This window comes from Taudactylus pleione, unplaced genomic scaffold (assembly GCF_031769625.1).
Source record: "Taudactylus pleione unplaced genomic scaffold, aTauple2 ptg000253l, whole genome shotgun sequence".
NCBI lineage: Eukaryota > Metazoa > Chordata > Amphibia > Anura > Myobatrachidae > Taudactylus > Taudactylus pleione.
Window position 1 is genome coordinate 5,518,437 of NW_028284655.1, and position 24,367 is coordinate 5,542,803.

General features: G+C 43.6%; 1 protein-coding gene across 1 annotated transcript in view; it reads left to right on the forward strand.

Moving 5' to 3' along the window:
- Positions 1-24,367, forward strand: part of HTRA4 (HtrA serine peptidase 4) — an 88,672-nt gene that overhangs the window by 61,130 nt on the left and 3,175 nt on the right. Inside the window, exons 7-8 of the mRNA XM_088480391.1 lie at positions 6,823-6,880; positions 16,529-16,624. Coding sequence (XP_088336517.1) covers positions 6,823-6,880; positions 16,529-16,624 — 154 coding nt within the window. The remainder of the gene's footprint in view (positions 1-6,822; positions 6,881-16,528; positions 16,625-24,367) is intronic.

Consider the following 24,367-nt stretch of genomic DNA (forward strand, 5'->3'; position numbering starts at 1 on the left):
TGGTGGAAGGAGGCTTCTCTAAGAGTACAAAATCTGAAAACAATACTTACTGCGCATGGTGATATATAATTTGCGTTCCATATAATCTTAATAGATATGACAATGTTTGCTCTCTATGCAGAAACAGGAGGCTTGTTTATGAGTTTACCAATTTATAAGTTTAATAAACATATGCATATATAAAAAATCAAATCACCAGTTATTTAATATAGCAGCCTAATTTGCAAGAACAATAATATCTCAAATATCTGCTATACTAAATAACTGGCCTGTCAACATTAACAGGGGTCAATCTTATTATGTGCGAAGGGTGCGAGTTGCTGTTGCAACGTCATTAAAACATTGGCAACGGACCGGCACCTTGCACCCTGCTCCGCGCTCAAATTCGCTGAATTTTGCTCGTTGCCCTATTGGGCTGCGAACATAATTCAGCGAATCCGGGATACTGTAAAGTGCAGCCATTACCACGATGACTTGCGTCGCCGAGATAATCGCGGCTAATAGGATTGACCCCACAATATCGACCTTATGTCAGTGTTAATATTGTGAATGTCAACATCTGACATATAAATATTTTGTACATGTCAGAACTTTTCGACATCATATCCCATACCTGACAAAAGTAATAAAAGTACACTTTTCCATTAGTTGTATTACTTGCTCCCATTCATGGTTACAGGACTTTTTTTCAGGCTGCACCCATTCTGTGGAATGCCCTCCCACGCACAATAAGACTTTCCTCTAGTCTCCAAATATTCAAGCGTTCCCTGAAACTCATCTCTTCAGTCAAGCTTATCAGATTCCAGAACCGCCCACATAACCTTCATAGCGTCCATATCTAATTACACCCCCTCTCACAGTCCACACATAACCGCACACATTTTCTTTCTTCACTTTCACAATCTCCCGACCTTTGGTCAACATTCCTGTGTGACTGGATCATACAGCCCACCAAGATCCCCTGCAATTTGGCTGGACCAATATGCAATATGTAGCACCTATCCTTGTGTATCAATGCCTATTTCCTTATAGATTGTAAGCTTGCAAGCAAGCAGGGTCTTCTTACCTCTATCTATGTCTGTTATTACCCAGTTTTGTTCTATTAATGTTTCCAATTGTAAAGCCCAACAAAATATGTTGTGCTAAATAAGAAACTGATAATAAATTAATAACTGTGATTACTAATAATTCCAAAAATGTATGTTCTCATTGCTGTAGGAACCTTTCCCGCCCCTGGCACTCATAATCATCCTTCTATAATACAAACTGCCACAGTAGTCTATAGTGTTGGCATAATACTGTGGGTCCACAAGATTCAGATTTAGGGCCTGATTCAGGGGAAGCAATCGGGAAGCCGACTGCCTAAATACCGGCAGCCGGCTTCCCGACTGTCATATCCCGGCAAGGGTGAAATGCTGGGCGTCTAGATGTGGACGCCCGCATTTCCCCGACGCCGGGAGACCGGCACCCGGCATCCCGATCGTAGTGATGCCGGGCGCCACGAGCGGACACCCGCAGGGGGGAAGGGTTAGGTTTAGGGCTCCCGGGGGGGACTTAGGTTTAGGCACCCCCCCGGGGGACTTAGGTTTAGGCAGCGGGGAAGGGGGTGGTTAGGGTTAGACACTTAGAGGGGGGATTAGGGTTAGGCACTTGGGGGGGAAGATAGGGTTAGGAACCCCTAAGGAGGGTTAGGGTTAGGGGGGTTAGGTTAGTAGATACTCACCTATCCACGATCGGGATTTCCAGCGCTGTCGGCCTTCCGCTGCTCGGAACTCTGCTGATGTCGGCCTGCGGCTGACGGGAATCGAACCATGCGGCCGGCGGTATTTCATACCCATTCCTGATTCAGAGGTGGACGGCAATGCACAGAGGTGGTAATATGTAACTGGGTCATTCCATGTCAGTTCAACCAGGTGTGTCCACCACTTGTCTCAGATTTTCACAAATTTTCTTTTAGTTAAGAGAGGATGTCAAAAAAACTATTTCTGCCAAATATCTCGACTGTCTGACCGTTAGTTTATTAAATTGAAAAATCTATATTTCAGAAACTATTTATTAATCGCAGCTTATTTATACAGTTTATTTGAAGTACTGTATCACGGGTGTTTATTAAGGAATCACCACAAAATTTGTGTATTCTGTTTTTATTAAGGATTCCAAAGAAACAAGTATACAAAAGCATAATAGTACATACGTATCTGTATCCAGACAGATAATGTAGGTATACATCAATTGAAATCAAATACAATTAAATTTGTATAGATAAACCATCAAATGTATATAGACAAAAAATAACTGGGGGGATAGTGGGGCAGGGAGGGGGGGAGGTGGAGAGGGTGAGGTCACCATATGTAGGATCAAGCTGATGGAGTCAGGTTAGAAGGAAACCAAAACATTACCTGGGATGGTGGATTGAAGACACAATTTTTATACTCAGTGGTGGACTTATGAGACGGTTTGTCGGTAGCAGAGCTTGAGAGGTCTTTCATGGACATATAGTAATCAATCCTTTGAAACCAATCTTTACAGGAAGGGGGGATTTGAGAGTTCCAAAGTACTAGAATAACTGCCCTGGCAGCATTACTAAGATGGCGTAGCAAGGATTTTTTATAGGGCCCTAATTGGGTATGTGAGTGATTAAGCAGCCAAAATGCGGGATCAGTAGGAACGGGGTGGCCTAGGATTTTTTGCGAAATAACCTCAGACCAGAATTTAGATAATCGAGGACAATCCCACCATATATGTTGTAAAGATCCTGGGGCTGAAAGGCATCTCCAACAAGAGCCAGATATTGTTGGGAACATGGCATGGAGTAGAGAAGGGTGTCTATACCACCAAATTAAAATCTTATACTGAGTTTCCTTAACAGTTGCGCAAACAGAGCTGCAGTGGGTTTTGAGAATATAGTCTGCCATTCTTGTTCTGTGAAAGAAACACCCAGGTCTAATGCCCATTTTTAGCCCATGGAGGGATAGAAGAGGTTGGATTGGTTAAGAGAAGCTGGTATATTGCTGAAATTGTGTGTGAAGGAGGGGTTGGCAAAACACAGAGGCTTACAAATGAGGTGAGGTCTCTCCTAGAAAGTCTTAATCTGTCTGCAGAAGACAGGAAATGGCGAACCTGGAGGAACTTCCAAAAATCCGAATGTGGAATTGTCCATTTTTCTTGGAGTTCAGAAAATTGCTTGATGCCCGACTTATTCGTCAGCTGGCCAACTCTAAAGAGACCCTCAAGAGCCCAATTAGGGAAATGTGAAGGAGTGATGCCAGGGGGAAAATCAAGGTTAGCCAGAAAGGAAGTGAGAGGGCCAAAGCGTGAGGAAATATGTGACAAATCTTGTAGGGACATCCAGATAGCGAGAGAAGGGGATATCGTTGTATGAGGCATATTTAGTTTAGGGAAGGAAGGTAGCCAGGGCGTAATTTCAGGGGGAAGTAGCATGAAGCAGCCTTCAAGTGCAACCCATTGCTTAACCTCTTTATATCTAGTCCACTCAAGGATTCTATTAAGGTGCACAGCATGATAGATTGATTTGATATCCAGAAGTTGAAGACCACCTAATTGTTTTGGCCGCGATAAAAGATCACATTTACTCCGAGACTTTTTCCGGGACCAGACAAATTGCTGAATCAATAGGTTCAGAGAACGAAACCAAGAATCAAGTATCTGGATAGGTAGAGTTTGAAAGAGATGGAGCGTATTCAGAGCAATTTGGGGAGCGTATTCAGAGCAATTTGGGGAGCATATTCATTTTTACTACATTGATTTTCCCAAGCCAAGAAAGCTGCTTCAAAAGCCAGTGTGAATAATCTAATCGAATGGTGGAGAGAAGAGAGGTAAAATTAATAGCAAAAAGGTGTGACAAGTTTCTGGGTATTTTAACTCCTAGATAGGTGATGTGGGAGGGATGCCAGGAGAATGGAAACGTGGTTTGTAGACCTGTAACCATGGATGGAGGAGTGGACAAATTTAGAGCCCAAGAGTTTGAGAAATTAATCTTAAAGTTAGTAAATTTTCCCAAACCAGTCAAATTCATTCATTAAATGAGGCAAGGATGTCACCGGGTGTAATATGGTGGCTAGCAGATCGTCTGCGAACAGTGCCAATTTGTGTTCTGCACCATCCACTAGGATACCAGAGATGTGGGGGTTGACCCATATGGATCGTGCTAATGCCTCCATGCAGAGGATAAAGATCAGCGGCGATAACGGGCAACCCTGTCGTGTGCCATTTGGTTATGGAAAAGGTTTCAGATAGGACGACATTGACCCTTACCCTCGCTGAGGGACAGGAATATAGGGATAAAATTCTATGGAGAGCAAGAGGACCCAGTACCACGTGAACAAGCACAGACCTCATAAAAGACCAACTGATTCTATCAAAAGCTTTTTCTGCGTCAGTAGAAAGTAAGATAATTGGAGTCTTCTTCTGAGAGGTGGCAAAATGAACCAGGTTGAGGACCTTCATGGTGTTGTCACGTGCCTCACGACCTCTGACAAATCCCACCTGGTCATTATGAATCAGCTCGGGAAGAAGGGAATGTAATCGGTTGGCTATTAGTTTGGCATATAATTTAAGGTCCACATTTAACAGAGAGATTGGTCTGTAGCTCGGGCACAGGGAGGGGTCCTTACCTGCTTTAGGATGACAGAGATGTGCGCTTCCAGAAACTGTTTCGAGAAATGGGATTCCGCAGAAATATTGTTAAAAGCGTTTAACAGCATGGGGGCTAATTTGTCCTTAAAGGTCTTATAATAAGCTATTGTAAATCCATCAGGGCCTAGGCATTTGCCATTAGGAGAGGAAGATATAGCTATCTCTAACTCTTGCAGGGAGAAAGGCCGTTCTAGAGCGAGCCTATCCGAAGGAGAAATAGTGGGGAAGGAAATGGAGTCAGAAGAAAGATCAGTTAAGTTGTAGAGGGGAGAGTAGTATTTCTGAAAGCAGGAGGCCAGTTTGGAAGTCTCAAAGTGGGATTTGCCTGAGCTGTCTTTAAGTGTGTGTATAAATCCACATGCTCACTGAGCTCTCAATGCCCGGGCCAATAGTTTCCCATGGTTTGTTTCCCCATTGGTAAAAGCGACTTCTACACTTTAAGGATAATTTAATATTATCTGAAAGTAGTTTACTAAGGGCATTGCGTGTTTCCAATATCTTATGGTAATTATCCCTGGACATGGTCAACTTGTGAGATGCCTCAAGTGATTGAATTTGTTGTAGTAAGGCTGAGGTTTGTGCAGATTTTTGGGTTCTAAAGATATGAACATAATTGGATGAGCTTGCCTCATATTACGCATTTATGAGCCTCCCATATAGCAATTTGCGACATCTCTGGGATAACATTATGGGCAATATAATCAGAAATAGTCGAGTCCTCCGTGAGAAAAGAATAGCGACACCTTTAGATTTTCTATCGGGATTATTACTGTAGAAAGCAGTGGGATAATGTTTATTGCAGAGAGATGGGGTCCGTACACTTAATTTAAAGTGAGTTTCTTGGACCAGTGCTATGTCTATCCGGTCCGCCCATAGGGAACGTACAAGCCTGGACGGTTTTTCAGGAACATTCAGGCCACGGGCGTTTACAGAGGAAACAAGGAGTTTAGTATGTGAAGAAATCAGGGAGGGTAGTGGAGAAGCAGTAACGGGAATCACCACAAAATTTGGACCCTTAAGGTACCTTTTCCTCCTGAATCCAAAAATCCAAACCAAATTACTTTATCTGCCTTATGTTTTGAGTTACGGCAAATATGCAGGCTTTTGGAACAGAATTAAAACCGCTAGGTAAAATCAGCATGTTACTCTGTTTTATGGTGGAGAAAAAAAAATAATGAAGTTGACGTTCGATTACTGTTACCGCATACATAATTTACACCAGAAACCATGAAATTTAAAAACTTAAACATAAATGAAGTTGAGTCAACAATCACATTATTTTTCCCTTATTTGGGACATGTTGTAACGGTCTGTAATTTTCATTAAAGTGTCAGCAGTGTATACTGCCTTCCAGTACTTCCTTGCATAGTAGGTAGGCACTTCTGTTACACAGAGGAAGTGAATAAAAGAAACAAAACACTTATCTCTTGAAGGCCAGGACAACACATTTGCTGATTGGTTTTGTTTGATGAAGTATACCAGCACATCTTGTTCCTCCTCATTACATTAAACAAACAATAAATAAGCCGCGATTAATTTAATAAATTGAAAAATCAATATTTCGGAAACTAACAGTCAGACAGTCGAGATATTTGGCAGAAATAGATTTTTTACATCCTCTCTTATAATTTTTTTTTTTTAAATCTGAGATGGGTGGTGGACATTTCATTTTTTGGGGGTGATCTGATATAGACTGACCCAAATACTAGTTTCAGCCTTCCTCTTGTGTATTAGCGGGTGCCGAACAGTGCAAGCCTGAGACGCCCACTGTCCATGTCCATGGACAATGCAAATCTGCTGTTGGTTCCAAATACACCACCATCGCCACTCCATCGAGTACACTACTGGCACTTGCACCAGCATTACTTCAGGCTACCTGCCAGTCACCACCCAGAAACGTACATGGTTTTGATTCACTACTGTAGTTCTAATACCAATGCCCCCTACAAAATAGTGGACTCCGTGTACACTCAGGAGAACGCAGGCACCTTTGAAGTCTTCAGGACTTTTCGCAAATAGCGCAGTTGCTCAACTGCGCAAATGTCGGCTTAGCGTGCACCTCTGGATCAGGCCCATAGCTTCAACCCTAAATGTTGTTGAGATGGTTAATGATTCCCAAGAGAGGGAATTTGATCATTACTCATCAGCTGTATATGTCTTCTACAGGAAAGTCCCTACCAAAGAAGAAATACATGGGAGTGAGAATGCTGCAGCTGTCATCAAGGTACAGTAGGCTTTTCCTTCCATATGTGCACAGCTCTGGAATCTTTGGTATTATGCAAAGCCATGTAATAAAAGCAGCAATGACATACTTTATTCTGTCACTGTACTGTATCAGGGTACAAACTGTAATTAAGCCATAGCAACCAGACAGCTGCTTGTATTCTCTAACTTGCACTAAATAGGTAAAAGCTATTTGCTAATTGGCTGCTGTTGTTCAATCGAAGTTATGCTACTAAGTGCAAGAAATTAGCCCTGATGTTTTTATACTGAAGAATGAAAGTACATACTCTACAGATAAAGGGGTTGAAATCCCGGCTGTCGGGATGCCACTGGACAGAATACCGGCAGCGGCATCCCGACAGCCAGAATCTTTATAGACTTTGAGTGTGGTTCCAAAGCACAAAAACTTATTATTATATAAAAAGCATTCAGTTACACGCCTTGATCTAAATACAATTTAGCGCAAAAGATTATACATATACAAGGTACAGTCGATACATACACATGCGCTCTGGATCCAGATTTCCTGGCATCAAATGTGAAACCTCCGCCAACAGAAAGAAAGTGATGACTAACTACCAGATATAGAGCGCTTGTGTCACGGCTGCCGACACTTGAGACTCCTGGGAGGAGGCAGGCCTACTAGGCACAATAAACTGGGGTGGCTTTAGGAATTACTTTTTTATGAAGTCTCGGTAGCATGGAATAAAAGTAAATAGAATTTATTCACAGGAGAAATAGAATAGCAACGTCTCACATAAAAAGTCTCAACAACACAGAGGTTCACATAAGCAATAATGAGTATAGGAGAAAACCCCCCATATCAAGCCTTTAACACAGAAGAGCTAATATGGTAGGGAACCCCGAGTCCAGTATGAGGCTAACACCTCAGGATGGTATAGAGGAGCTTCTCCAGGGTGGAAACCCTGTAGTGATGGAGATCCAGAGCAGAGTGAGCCCTGTGATGCGGTGAAATACGGAGCAGGGTTGAACCCTGTGATGCTGTGAGATGGAAGCAGGGTTGAGCCCTGTGATGCGATGAGGTCGGAGCAGGGTTGAGCCCTGTGATGCGATGAGGTCAGAGCAGGGTTGAGCCCTGTGATGCGATGAGATCAGAGCAGGGTTGAGCCCTGTGATGCGATAAGATCAGAGCAGGGTTGAGCCCTGTGATGCGATGAGGTCGGAGCAGGGTTGAGCCCTGTGATGCGATGAGGTCGGAGCAGGGTTGAGCCCTGTGATGCGGTGAGGTCGGAGCAGGGTTGAGCCCTGAGATGTGGTGAGGTCGGAGCAGGGTTGAGCCCTGTGATGCGATGAGGTTGAAGCAGGGTTGAGCCCTGTGATGCGGTGAGGTTCCGGAACAGGGTTGAGCCCTGCGGTGTAACTAGAATCCGGAGAGGGGTTTAGCCCCGCGATGCAATGAAGGTTGAAACAGGGTTGAGCCCTGTGAAGCGGTGTGGTTCCGGAACAGGGTTGAGCCCTGCGGTGTGACTAGAATCCAGAACAGGGTTGAGCCCTGCGATGCGGTGATGATAACTGTAACGGTGCAGTTGACAACTGTAACAAAGATGGGTTCAATGTCCACAGGAGTAAGAGACAACAGGCAAAGTAAATAGTGCAGCAAAAGGTGAAACCACAGCAGCAGAAAGAAATGGCTATGCTGAGCTCTGTAGTGCGGCTGGTAACTGGCATCTGAAGTTTAGCTGGAACATGAGCGGAGATATAGCAAAGTCCACAGCAACCCACAGGCACAGCAGGGATATGACAGGAGTCCAAGAAAGACCTGAAAGTAACGTTGCACAGACACTGAGACACAATTAGTAACAGGCTTTATACTAGAGGTCTGTGATCCATAGGAAGTTCAGAACATGTGACCCAAATGGAATCAGGTTTGAAAAAATGAGCAATCTAGGAATCCCACAACCTGACAACACCTTGGAAACAGATGATCACTTTAACTCTCTATCCCCTGTATGTGAAGAACGCCAGTAAGAGGATAGCGCCTCCAACGACCACAATGGAACTTTGGAAAAAGTAATCTATCTTTATGTACTGAAATAGTCGCAGTCCTGACAGCTTGCATATATACCCTTACAGAGATAGGCAATACAATAGAACGGGTTGGCATAATCCCATTGGTTCTTCCTCCTGGTTCTTCTGTTACGATACAGTTCATAGGTCAGTTTGTACTGTAGTAGTTCAGCCCTCCAACGGCTCTTTGTGTGTACTTTCCCGCTGAAAAACAAGTCTAAATTGGCTAATAAACATTACATTACAGAGTACATGTCAATGCCTCTCTCTCTATAATCCATAACTTGCAGACACATGTTGCGATCTCCTTACTGATGGAACCGGAGATCTGCAAATAAACAGTGGTTTAGAATAGCACCAAACACGGTCTGCTTATCATGTATTAAACATTAAATACCAAACATATGTATTTCACAATAGGGTTGATAATGAATAAAACCTTTAATATTAACCTTAATGCTAGGGAACCTTTTGTGTAACCTTAATGCTAGGGAACCAGTGTGGGGACATTAAGTAAAGACGCTAGTATGCATTGTGCGTCTATGTGTTTGTGTACACCGTGGTTCATGCTTTGCTGGGTTGTTCATATTATATGTAGCAATAAATGTACGTATTTGTATAATGAGGACTTTTAATCTGGGGCAGTGGCAGACGCACGACTCTAATAATCATAACAGCGCTGTACACGAGGTATCGTGTAGACAACGCAAAATGGAGTCATGCGGACAACGCAAAATGGCGTTGTACAGATATTGATTTTTACAATTTAGGTCTCAGCCAATCATCCGGCTTCGACAATACACATTTCTATATACACTATGTAGACAAAAGTGATTGGACACCCTCGCGCATTCGTGCGAGCGAAATTCAAACCATTGCACACGAGTTCCAAATGGCCACTAATGTGGCGGTTTCGACAAGTACACTTCATAGGGAGGCCCATACACTTGCAGTTCTATGGAAACAACAAATGTTTTTATCAGGACGACAAAATGCCACCTGTCATGTTTCCATGGTGATGCTGGACTGGTATACAGAAAATTTGGTAACCCGGATGGACTGGCCAGCTCAGAGTCCAGATCTTAACTCCACTGAGAACATCTGGGACGAAGGGACAGGTGCAGTCTAGGCCGACTCGACTTTCTTCAGTGTCACAGTTGGTTACTGTACTTAATGCGGAATTGCAAAACATAACGCCTGCTGTTATCCAGGAACTTGTGGACAGTTTGCCAAGAAGCGTGTCTGCAGTAATCACTGCACGTGGTGGATATACAAAGTACTGACGTCAATAAAATCTCGTTGATCTATTTGCTGTCAGTGTCCAATCACTTTTGTCTACATAGTGTAAATACATTCACCCACATCTTCCATTTGTGACTCCTTGAGCTTAGAGAGAGACAAAATGGAAGAGGAAGGAGGTGGGCAGCCAATACATTGGAGGTGCATCTGATGGTAGTGCTCAGCTGCTGCTACAGAATAAGTACTGACAGCGCTTTTTTCTATGAAAAATGGTGCCAGTACTATCCTAAAATAACACGTTTATACATTTCCTCAGATGTTTAATAATTTGTGAAATTATTTCACTGATTTCTTTAAATTTTTAGAACTCAGATATTTAATAATTTGTGAAATGATTTCACTGATTTCTTAAAATTTTTAGAACTAATAATAAAAATGAAAAACGTTGCCATCATAAAAACTGAGTGCTAATAATAATCAGCAATGTGCTTGATTTGTTTAAAATAAGTAAATATTGATATTTTATAATGAGTGCCCACCCAAATCCCCTCAGAGTGGTGATTAGCGTGGGGCCCCCTGCACAGTCCGCTACCAGCACTTTACTATGACAGGCTAGACTTATGACACTATAAATATAAGGCACATGCTAACACTTATTCTGATGGGCGTAGAGCTAATTAATGGTTAAAGAGTAGAAAAGTAGCATTTTTTTTCCTGTTGCACTTTTGCTGACAGCAAGCTCTGGAAGCCATTAAGTGCTTGGGTATGCTCGCGTAAGCAGATGTTCTGAAATAGAAAATATGATACTCCCCTTTATTTGGAGTAGTAAGAGGCCAAGAATAGGGCTGTTGAAACTTCAATAGCATAAATTTAATGGGGGTATTAACCTATCAAACATCACAGTTTATAGTCATGCTGCTCACCTCACACACCTAATCCCGACAGCCGGCTTCCCGACTGCTTAATCCCGGCGAGGGTTGAATGACAGCCGCCTAAATCTAGACGCCTATCATTTTACCGACGCCGGGAGACCGGCGCCCGGCATCCTGATCGAAGGGATGCCGGGCGCGGACAGCCGCGGGGGGGGAGAGGGAGGGTTAGGTTTCCCGGGGGGACTTAGGGTTGGGCATTCCCCCGGGAGGTTAGAGTTAGACTAGGGGGAGGGAGGGTTAAGATTAGGCACCTCTGGGGGGGACTTAGGGTTAGGCATCCCCCCGGGAGACTTAGGTGTAGGCGGCGGGGAAAGGGGGGGTTAGGTTTAGGCACTTAGAGGGGGGATTAGGGTTAGGCATTGGGGGGGAAGGTTAGGCACCCCTAAGGGAGGGTTAGGGAGTAGGTTAGTTAGTACCTACCTTAGGGACGATCAGGATTTTCACCCATGTCGGTCAGCCACTGTCGGGATGCGGCGGTAAATCATACCGATTCCAAGGGCTTGGCTACAAGGTGACAATACATATACGAATACATCACTAGATACTGAATTCCTTGAAGGCTGGGAGTCTGCCTTACCATAGTTGGCAACTGTGGAAAAAGTAGCACCTGGAACATCAGTTTCTTCAGCTGGAGACGAACTGGAACTGCCTTCTTACACACAAAGCTCCCAACCTGGACCTATTTCTTACCCACCACATTCTCCTCATACCTACAGTTGACATCTTACTAACACCATTCCCTACAAAATTCCCTCTATTTGCTCATATTCCTTATTGCAGCACAACATTTTCCACCCACCACAAACCCTTCTAACCTCATCACTGACTTTCATACCTCCACTTTTCTTGCACACTTGCAACAAACTCACATCCATGTTCTGTTATTTAATTCCTTTTGCCTACTTGCCATTACTGAAACCTGGCTCCTCCTCTCTTCACCATACTCAGCTGCTCTCTCCTGTGGGTGTTTCTCCTTCACCCAAGCTCCTTGACCTGACTAGCAAGGTAGTACACCACACTTCCTAGTGTCTCACATAGCTGTAACTCCTCTGGCTCCCTACCATTCAATGCTTCCCTGCACCATGCTCACCTCTTCAACCTGTCTCTTTCCACTGGCACTACCCTTCTGTCTCCAAACATGCGCTTATCTCTTCTATTCTCAAGACACCACCTCTCCACTGTACCTCTCTGCAACTACTTCTCCCTTTCACTCCGCACCATTGCTTCCAAACTGCTTAAGTAGCTCTCATAAAAGTTCCCGACCGACTTTCTCTTCACAAATTCCCTTGTCCACCCTGTACACTACATTGAGATTTCCCTCATTGAAGTGAATAATGATGTACTTCCAGTTAATTCAAAGGGTCACTTTTCCATACTCATCTTCCTTGACGCTACTGCTTTGATACAGTCAATTATTTTTACAGAACATTCTTAGCTCCCTTGTTTTATACAACATGGTTCCCTACTGCTTTACCTCCTACTTAACTAAACACCCCTTCAGTTCTTTACTTCTGACAGAACCTCCCTTCTTACATTCCTCTATTTCGGTTACTCAGGGCTCTATTTTTGGCCTTCTGATATTTAGATTTGTACATTCAGTGAACTAATATATGCCCCTTTGTGCATCTTTGTCAGAAGATTTACTCCCTCTTGTCATCCTAGATGTGCTCCTGGCCTGTGTCTTCGTTCCTCTCCAACTACCATCTCTCACTAACACTTTCTAGATGGTAGTCCTGAGAGGTTTATTCTTACTTATAGAACTCTCTGTGCGTGATTTGTCATTCTGACTGTCTGACACTGTAGTTTTATAGCATCTTACATATAAACAATGACTCAGATTCTTCTACCTACACCAGTTCTGTTACCCTTGAGCTGAAGGCAGTGACAGATCATGTATAGGTACCAAAGCTGGTATGGATGCCTTCAGCAGAGAAAGGATGGTTGGGGGTTGTTACAGTAGTCCTAATGTTCACTTACCCCATGTAGGCTAACTGTACAGGGGGGAAGTTAGTAGTAGTAGTAGGACCACTGATTATCAAGCTACAGGCACTTGATTGCAGTACTCCTCCAGATCAACCTCCTTTTTGGAGTTAGATGGCTGCACCACATTAACATTAATTAATTGGGCAATTCATCATACTGTAATATTTTGGGGCTTACCTTTTAATATACAATGACTTCACAAGTTTTCTGCATGAGCATTAATGATACCTTTAGACTGTTAGCTCTTCTATACAGTATAGCCACAATAAGCTGTGCACCATCTCACTTTGCAGCACTATCTCAGATCTACCTGGAATCATGGTATCTCTGTTTGGGTATCTTCAGCAGCTGCTTCCAGCATATTCATCTTTGAGGTTGAATTTAGCAGGCCACCTGCAAGAGGTACCTTCCACTGCTAAAAGCTCATCATATTGAATGGGTGAGCGAGGTCAAAAGTCATCTCCCAGAGGTGCTGGTCATCTTCCTAGCTCTCCCATGTAAGTGGGTGATGCTTCATGGTTCAGTAACCGCAGATTGGGCAGTTCTGCTGGCTGGGGATCCTTGGGGTCCTACCTTCTATTCCCATCCCTGAGCTATGGAAGCTCAGGAATGCTCTCCTCCCCTGCTTTCAGAAGAGACACAGATATGTCAGGGATGCAGCATCTTTAATACATGTTCTGCCAATGTGTATTTCTCAACAATACCAGAAAGCAGACTTTCACCACAGCCACATCCAAGAAAACCTCAATGAGGTCTAGTTGCCTGTTCTGATCACCATTTGCAGCAGCCAGTAGATAGCTTACAATATGCAATGTGGTACAGATGAACCTCCTTGAGATAGCCATCTTTCCTGTAGGCATTCGTATAGTATGGCTGGGGCATGGGATTAAAGTCTGGGTTGTTGCTATAATTATAATAAAAGGTCTCCTGATTGTAGCTGAGACACTCTACATGTGAATAATTTTCTGCAAACCGAGAAGTCTCTTGGGTTTTAATACAATTCTGTTGAACTGGAACCTGTTAATCTCTGAGTGAGTGATACCTGCTACTTTTATGTAGCTGCCTGGGCACTCTGGCCCACAGCACTACTCACAGCAGGCTGTCTGCCTGCTCCAGTTACTTGGGCCATCTTGCTATGGTTCTTCCTCTTGAACTAAATCCCACTATTCCGTATTACTTTCTGAGCATAAACCCTTGCCTACCGCTGGGGCTACCTCTCCGAGATCTATTTTCATTGCCAAAATCTATATATAGTTTGTAGAGTGCATGAACACTTGCCCAGCCAATACCTCTGTGATTTACTGCACTCAGATCAATATTTGGCTTCTTGAGACACTCTCACAACAAACATCAGAGGAGCTGTGGCTGGTGAACTCCAATATTTTCAGAAACTCAGAATGTACTTCAATTACGTTCCCCTGTCCTGCACCATATCAGCATCAATGGACTTATTCTGCAGCCATTTCTATACCTGGTACTGCAAATGCAAGTACACATTTCAAAATCAGGAAAATAATTATTTTAAAACGATTTCTTCATATAGAGCTAAAGCAATTGCATTGTAATATTGTAACATCACATAAAATGGGAAAGCAACATACATAAAGAACTTATTAAGCCTGACCATGGATGGGGTATCCTTCACGGGCACAGTGCAGTCGATCGCGACTTCGCTTATGCCTACTGTCCAACTGAAGTGGCACCCTGCTTTTGTCAGAAACACCATTCCAAAACTCAGATTTTAAAATCTGGTACTTGCCATCCTTCCTCTCATACAATTCTTGACAGTCAGGTGGGAGCTATAACCGAGATTCAGCTTTCTGCATGATCTTTCAGCATCTTATGGGCAAAGATGTCTAACATGATTGATGACCTTTATCTCTCAGAGCTGGAAAGGAACTAACAGTTGTCTAGCTCACTCCTAGACACCATGCTAGCACTGGTTCTACATAGCTGGAGGTAACAGGCTTGCACAATGTGTCTCAATAAACGAAGATCCTTGGCTCTTTGCATCTCTTCCTCCTGTGCCACCTGCTGGTTATGGCTCCATGAAAAGATAAGAGGCACACACAATAGTTTTAAATAAAGTGGATTATTCACAGGAGTAGCTGTAGCACCCTTCCTGAATTAACCCCAATATTCCAGTTTCGGAATCACATGCACTGCCACATGGCCCTGCAATGTTGGGTAACTGAGCGGGTAGTTAGTGTAATCTTTGCAGGGTGGGTCACTCTAAAGAGTCTAAAACTTAAAGAACAATACATTTACATGTTATGGACATTAAGTATCTGGCTCCCCTATAGAGAGTGGGTCCTGTTGGCCTCAAATATATTGAACTTGCTCAATACCCCCTGTCCAAGCACATGGAGACAGTTGGAGAACATCAGACAAAAATGACCACTGGACATTTTCTAATATCCTGTTGGAATCAAGGTAGGCCTACCTGATATATGCGGATAGTCCTAACCATTTCACCACACACCAAATAGGAATATAAATTCAAGGGTTACAGGAGTGAGAACACAACCTGCATCCTTAGAGTAAATGAGTTATGTGTATAGAATTAGTGTAATTTTTTTTTTATTTGAACATCCATTTGTACTTTTTACAAAAAACACTGGTGCATCATGCTGACCACATGTACTTACTATTTCAAAGTGAATATTCATATATTCTGAGAACCTAATTATATTTACTCTTAATCTTCTGCACTTCCATTTGTTCCAAGTTTGAAGTAGGTAAAGGTAGAACTACATGTAGCCAAACATATGATTGGAACGTTTACAGCCCCCAGCGCTGGTCTTGCAGGAGGCAGTGATCTGTCTAATCACGAGATTGTAGAAGTGAGGTCAGGGGATGCATGTGACAGAGACAAAGGGCCTGATGCAGAGGAGGACGGCTGCAATGTGAGACCTTGGATGCAGAGTGATTGGTAGTCAGGTAGCATTTGTGGGGGGAAAGGGGGGTGACTCAAATGCTGCAACCGTTTTGGGGGTGTCTGTGCATGCGACTGCAAATTCAGACATCGTGGTTAAGGGTCCGGCGGATCACTTCCGACGGACATTGAGTGATCATAGGGTTGCTCAGAACATCGATGCTGCAACCCATGGTGCATCTGTGTCTGCAAGCGGCGAACATGAGACGCCGCTAGTGGGCGTCTCAATGCAAATCCCGGTGGCTGCGACATTTGCATATTTTCGCACAACCGCTGGGATCGCAGCCACTACAGGATTTGCGTCCACCTATGGATCAGGCGCAATGTTATGATGTAGTGATGGAAACTGAGGCACACACAGAGCCATATATAGAGATCAATAGAAGAAGGAGGCTGATGTCACAGATATGTTGTAAGTTATCATACATTTGTTTTTACAGAAAAAAATATAAGAATACACTTATTATGATTAACACTAATATTTAATTGGTTATATTGGAAGTTTTGCAGTATGTATGTCTTTATTTTCCAGTCTTATCCGTGAGCTTAAAATGCGTGATAAAGATTTCCCTGATGTTAACTCTGGAGTGTATGTGTTTGAAGTCATCCCCGGAACTGCGGCTGCAAGGTGAGACTCTGATTAATCACTAACTGTACAAGGGAAGAAGCCTCACAATTCTCTTCACACCTTATGGCCCAGTGATAAAATATTGTGAGTTGGTTATGTAATGCTGTGAATACATTACAGTGCCAGATCCTGTATATATAAGCTGCAGTGGCTCAACCACTTCTAGTAACACTTCCAGAGACGACCCTAGCCAATTTGACCTCCTAGGCAAGATTTTGGTTAGTGCCCACTCTATATATAGGATATATTTATTTGTGTTTAAGACCAGCTACAAGGAAATATATACAGTAATATATATATATATATATATATATATATATATATTTTTTTTTTCTCAGAGTCAGCTTCAGCAGGCAGCAGCATGGCCATCTCCTCACTCTGCCCAGTGAGTGCCCACCGATCCTCTCCTGTTTCCTAGCAAGAGCTAACTTACCTAGAGAAAGAGAGACTCACTGTGCAGGCTGGAGTGGGAGTCATCGGGACAGTCTGTCCTGGGCTGTGCTGGCTACAGTGCCAATGGACTGGTGCCTGCCTTCTTTCTTGATGCAGCTGCTTGATCCGATGGGTGCTGGGCGGCAGCTAATATGAAGGCAGAGCTGTGAGTTGTAAAAGCCCATGGGAGGAGTGGCCGCGGCTGGGGATGCATAGCATGCCCTCCCATGGCCATCTTCCTTGTCTCCTCTTGTAGGCTGTAACGGTCACAGTCACCTGACTGGCTGATCACGGCAGTGGCGAAGGTGCAGAGCCGTGGAATGCCCCTAGGCATTTGCTTAAAGTGCCTATGTCTAGGGCCGGCTCTGAACACTTCTCATGCCAGTCAGTCAGCTTCTGTTTGTTGCATAGTGAGTGAAGGACGTAGTGAGCAGGAGACAATAAGGAGTATGGAACAGGATGGCCGCAAAGAAAAAAAATGAGAGAATATGGCTCAAAGGGAAGCGTCAAGAAGATGGGCAGATGGGCACCACAATGGTTAGTATCTCTGCTCACAGAGCTAAGCATCTGGGGAAAAATTCTGACCAGGGTGCAATCTATATGTAGCTTATATGCATCATCATATATGCCTGTTCCTACCAGGTGTTTCTGTTATGCATCTATAGTTGTAATTTTTATGTTGTAAGCAACACTTGGGCAGCGTTGTGTAGCACTACAATAAGTAGAAGAAAATAGTGGGACAGTGAGGCGAAGAATAGAAATTTTTTTTTTTTTGGAGATTAAGGCAGGTAGGATAAAGACAGAATTAAAAAAGGTAAGTGGCCTAAAGGTAGGACAGTAGATGAGAGGGGCAGACAAAAGGACATGGTAGATGGGAGAACTTGAATGACAGTAGAAGACAGTACAAGGACAGTAGGTCAGAGGCAAAGCACACTATGACACAATGCAGTAACTGGCCAGTGTTAATAGAGGTTAAGACCACATGGCACCCACTTTGTCTCAAGGGAACTTTAGCATATCATGCTCCATTGGTATTCTTTTTAACAACTATATTCTCTAAATGTGCCTCTCCCAAAATTATCTCAGTGGTACAAGATTAGATTAGCTTTGTGTTGCTATGCCTGCAGGCTATTATCCCATGTTTAATTTGGTCTCTTTGCTTATCATCTTCCCCAGACTGGTTGAAATCCTCTCAGTGGGAGGCAAAAATTATAATGCCAGTTCATCCCAGAACATCTGATCCACAGTAGTTTCCCTTCCCACGATTACTTGTCTAATCACTGTCAGGGGAGGTGTGCTAAATCCAAAATGTTGAAAGGTCTCCAGTGATAGCCAACTAGGACCATGATCCCTTTGGGCTGGAGTATTTTGTAATAAATCACATGGTCAGAGCTTAAAGACTGATGCTTTTTTTATATGGGAGCTTCAGGCGGGCTTAACACCCTAGAGTCTGTTTGTCAATTTGGTATATCAATGACTTGTTGATATTTCAGTTCTTTTGGATATGTCGCATAGGTGGTCAGTGCCATGTTGCCTGTTATTCTCTGTAGTTTCTGTGTCAGTTGTGAGTTCTCATTGTAGTAAATTTGCAGGTTTTATTTATCTAACTGTTTGGGCTGCAGCTCCTACCCATGGACATAAGCGGGCAAAAGAAGTGCTGAGCCACTGTGTTCTTAAAGTTACATCAAGCATAATTATAGTTAAATTGTACCCTAAATTTCCCACAACCTATTGAGTTAGTGGGAGAGGTGGTTGAATGACTAGTTACCAGCATGGATTATCCAGAGGATCATAAATTATGGTAAGAATCCAAGAAGAGTCTCTGAAGCTATCTCTGCCACCTGCTCACCATGATACCGGCTTGATGGAGTACAAATTAGTACTGCTACCCCAAGGAAAATCAGTTCAAGCTCATGTAGGATATTTTGGGATGTGGATGCCAATACCCTGGACTAGCAACTCCCACTGCAGAAGAGAAATGATTGGCCAAAATAAGGGGGCAGACAAGGAGGACACAAGTCTCTTGTCTCATCCGATTCAAAAGAAGGCCTTGGACAGGAACCTGCTATATAACCCTATTCAGCAAACCAGGCTCACAAGCATAATAATCAGATCTTGGTGCCACCCATCCAAGACAGACCCTCTTTACTGCTGAATCTACCACCCCCCATACCTAAAGATGCAGATAGATGACAGGATCGAGGGTTAGGGCTTAAATCCTTTACCCAACAAAGGGAACCCATTAGGAGGAAACATGATGTATGTTAGTTAGGAGATTGATCCAGATGGGTTCCCCACAGACCCTCTAGACGTTCAGGGTCTACATAATTTTAATATCACTTTGAAAACCATGAGAATGAGGCAATCAAACCAAGACAGAAGTTTGGAAAATCAACCCACACCAAGGCCTGTGGAACTCCTGAATACAGGAGCCATTTTATGGGTCAATAGCAAATTGTGACATCCATTTTTAATCACACTTTTAGTCATGCCAACTAACCATGTGATACTATGAGGACTGTAGCTCTTCACTTAACTGGATACTGGGGAGGAGATAATTTTGTGAGAATACGAAGATGTTAATAGCGGGAGAATCACTATACAGCATTTTGCAAGCATAGACAGTGGAGAACAAATAGGAGTGGGTGGTATATTCTAGGTGCCCTCAAATTTGTAAAGGCGGATGCACACAAAAGCTGCAAGATCGAGGTAAGGTCGTTTTCAACACAGAAACATGAAAGTTGGAGTGGTCCAAGACAACTGGAGCTGATAAGTGAGTGGTGAGGTTTGTGCAAGAATTCAAAAAGACCCAATAAAATACACCGGCAGCTTTAATAAGGTATTTTCAAGCTGTGTTTTCTTGGTACGTGTGGTTTTGGCAGTTACTTGACTTAGTGCCACTTATAAACATCTTGCAACTTAATAAGGAAATGTGGCCTAGGTGGTTTGGAAGGATTAATGGATGTTGGAATTGGCAGGAAGCTGACTCCTTGAAATGGCAGAACAAGGGTGAAAACAAGCTTAACTAAGGGGATTGATTAGTGGCATTGGTATGTGGAAACTGATACTAAGGTGTTAGATGGATCCAATTTCTCTTCTTGAAATTGGTAAAGGCGTGTATCCTGTATACTGTGTGAGACTGATTAACCCACTTGGTCTACTCATTACACAGTTTGTTATGATGCATATTATAGAATGTCTTCCAAAATATGGAGGCAAATGGGGAACCATCATGAGAAATTATTTCTTTAGGAGACCCATGTAATAAAAACATCTCCTTATATTTTCTTTGGGAAACACTTGCAATCCCTTAAGAATTTTAGAGTGCCCCATTTCAAGGAAACAGGGCATGATTCAGAGATGGACGCAAAAGCCATTGCGGCTGCCATTACATATGCAGCTGCTGAGCGAAAAGATCTGCATATGTCACAGCCACCTGGATTTGTTTTGAGACAACCACCGGTGACTTCACAAATCCAAACAACTGCGTACAAAGATGCAGCATCGGTCGCAGATCAATCAATAATCGGCCTTCTGATTAACCCTATGACCGCGCAGATTGGCCGCAGGATCAGAGACATTTTTACTGCATATGGGATAACAGTTGCAGGCTAAGGCCTGTCCCAAAAACGATCGCAACACGCCTGCATTTGAGTCGCCACTCCCACATTGCCGCCCACAAACAGTTCCTGCCTGTCAAACACTTTGTTAAAAAATTCTCACAGAGGGTGACAACGGATATGAAACTAGACTGAGATGCATGCGCAGACCACCGATAATCACTAAACTGTGTAAATATAGGCATTGCAACCATCTCCGGATCAGGCCCACAATCAGCTTAAAGATAGCGGACCTCATTCAGAGCCGGTCGCACAGAGCGTGCGGTCGGTCTGAATGAGGGGAGGACGTCTTGAACCCCCACAGCCTTACGACCGCCTAAGGTGATGGTCACGATGGTCAAGACCATCGCGACCATCGGGGCTTACGACGTGACCCTAGGGTAGGGTCTCCCTTGTCGTAAGCCCCGGAGAGCTTCTGGCTCTGTCTGAGCCGGAAGCTCTCCACTGACATCACTAGTAATGTCAGTGGGGCCGGCCCCAAATGGTAGGCGTTCCCATGGGAATGCCCCCGTTTGGGTTGCCAACCCCCCGGCCCGCCTTCCAAATGGGGCGAGCTGTCAATCAACATCGATTGGTCATAGCGGGTCTCACGCATGCGCACGACGGCGCAGTCTGTGGGGGGCCATCGACCCGGTCCGAGCGCATCGGCGCTAACGACTGGGTCTGAATGACCCCCAGTGTCATGCCCTACTGCTTGCGGGTAATCAACCATAAAGTCTGTGGACACTGCTTTCCCTGAGCTGGCCTTTACCCGCAGCGGTTTAAGGAGACAGCTTTATTTGGGCATAGAATGCGCAGGCCAAGACATAGGTCCTGATATACAGGTGGATGCAGTATCGATGTCAAAAGACAAGCGGGCAATCTCTTCAGTCTGCGCATGCATCCGAGTCACATTGCTCATGCTTCCTGATGGTCGCCGCCGGGGAATGCAGAGCGAAACTGGATGGAAAGATGGAATTGCATTAGGTGTTTCTGGGTGGTAACAGAGGGCCATGCTCAGATGGGTATTCTGCGCTTTTATAGATCTGGTGCAATGTTCGATGGTGCGGCCGATATGTGACTTTTTACGTTAAAGCGGGTGATTAGTGCCGCTGCCGGTGAGCATCTCTGTATGTATTCCATCGGCTGTGGCATTAGAATAACGACGCAGTCGCCCTGCATAAAAAGTTACAGTTGCGGTGGCATTAGCGTCCAACTCTGATTAAGGCCCATAATGCTGATTACTGATGGTAATATTAGGTCACCTGTAATTGTGAATGACACAGGCAAGGATGTGAGGACTGTGAAGGATGGCTTGTTGTAATTTGGAACAGGTTGGAATACATAGACAAGAGTAATACAAGAGACTTTCATCAATTTGGATGGTTAGGCCCAGGTATTGTTTCCAAGGTTTAATGAAACAATTTGACTGCTCCAGCCACACTCTATAACAGAAACTACAGTGACTATTTGTTGTTATGATCTGGCCTTGTGACGAAAATCAGCTCTGGCTTTGGACAATGGGTCGCCTAAATTTCAAACAGACAAGATAAACAATTTGCTTAGACATTCTGGGAACCTTGTCAATCTGTGACAGTGACCAAAATTTTACTTGGCCAAAGACTTAAACCACATGAGATCTAGCTTGGAAAATAATAAATTTAGCTGATCACAACTGTTTCAGTAGCTATTGTACAGCATGAAGGATAAAAGGATCTCAGTTAGGGATGGTGATCTTATTTAGACCTCAGTAACTGACACAAGGGCAACAGTGACCGGTCTTTCTTAACACATAAGCATATAAGTGCCCCAGCAAGAGATGTAGGGTGCTTGTTGAAACTATGCTTAGTCCTATAAATTCTGAGAGAATAGACGCGACCAAAAAAAACTGATGCTCCGGCATCAAATTAATACACACATTGCAAGTCATGTTTGCTGCCATGAGTGCACACATTGCAGCTCACAGACTGGATAATCTAATGGGAGCATCTCATTAGTTATGATGGCCACAACAGGAGGATTAACCCAGCAAAAGTAATTTCAGTACTTCGCAACAAAAGTCAAGGAGAGTGGATCTGGAAAGACCAAAGCCAGTACAGCTAAGTGGTCTGACACTCCAATCAGACACCCAGCTTTTCACAAGGGATCTATAACGTAGCATATTTTGAGGGTCAGTGTCACAATGACTGGACTTTCATTGCTTCATTTTCCAGGATGGGTACAAAGCCAATGCACCCTGTTAGTTTGGATTTTTCCTTTATGTAATGAGTAAGACATTTATGTCAGGTTAATCGTAGCCAGTCAGTGGTGGATGCCCGTTGTACTAAATAAAAGTTTTATTTCTCCATCAAACTTGGCCGAGTCTCCTACCCATGTTGCAGAACCCCCTCATAGCGTAAGAAGGTAATAGTGAAACAGATGGTGCTGTTGACTTGACAAAGAAAAGAAGATCAGCAGTTATCAAGGAGGACAGTAACAAAGAAGGTAAAGGAAAGTGTTAGAGCCAGATGTCCAGGAAAATGGTGAAGAACGACTGCAGAGTTAAGCAATAAGCAGTAACAGTGGTACAGGAAAGGAGCAAGGCAATGTAGGGTTCAGCCAGACTCAGGGGGTCTATTTACTAAGCCTTGGATGAAGATAAATGGAACAGAGAAAGTACCAACCAACCAGGTCCTGTCATTTTTCAAACACAGCCTGTGACATGACCGTTAGGAGCTCATTGGCTGGTACACTCTGCTCTGTTCACTTTATCTCCATTCAAGGCTTAATAAATAGACCCCTCAATGACAAAGACATGGCTTTAAGCATAATAAAGTATATGGGAAAGATTCCTGGACTGCAGAACCTGAATATATATATATATAAAAGGAGGTGCCACCTGATGAGACTAATTGCAGGCACAGAAACAGACAAATCTCATGTGTACAACTCCAAATTATTGATAATATATAAATGCAATAAAATTTTGCAATCAATAGAGGTTTTTAGCATAATCATGGCCAAGGTTATGGGCCTACCCACCATATCCAGGTAACCTCTTTAGGGTAGGTCCCTAACATACTAGGGTTCAAATCCAGAGCACAGGACTCCCCCAAACTGGCCCAGCTAAGCTGCCCCAGGGCACCGCCATAGTAAGAAAAGTGCAGTGTAAAAGAGATAGTTAAGAGCAGCCACAGCTGCATATAACGAACGAAAATAAAAAAGTGAAATACATGTATAATATACAAACAGTGAAGGGTTAAAATGTGTTATAAAAGAAAAATGTGTTATAATGCGGTGCCCTGAAACAGATCAACCAAAGCAATCCAGGCGGACCAACGCCCCAAAAATGAACCAAAGTTGCACTACAGTATATAAGTTGTAGGACTTACTTAGAATTGTGCCTAATAACAGTGTGCATATACTATACCAGACTCCATGCTTTTAAACCAATAAGGAAGGGTGCTAATCCAGAATGTGGGCGTCTCCATTCCCTCAAGTGTGCAATAAAGCACATTAAATGGAGTGTATGGGAAAGATTCCTGGACTGCACAACCTGTATATATAATGGGAGGTGCTACCTGATGAGACTGGGGTGGCTAGACTGCGCTTATTTAGGGGTGTCCTGCACTCTGGATTTGAACCCTAGTATGTTAGGGACCTACCCTAAAGAGGTTACCTGGATATGGTGGGTAGGCCCATAACCTTGGCCATGATTATGCTAAACACCTCT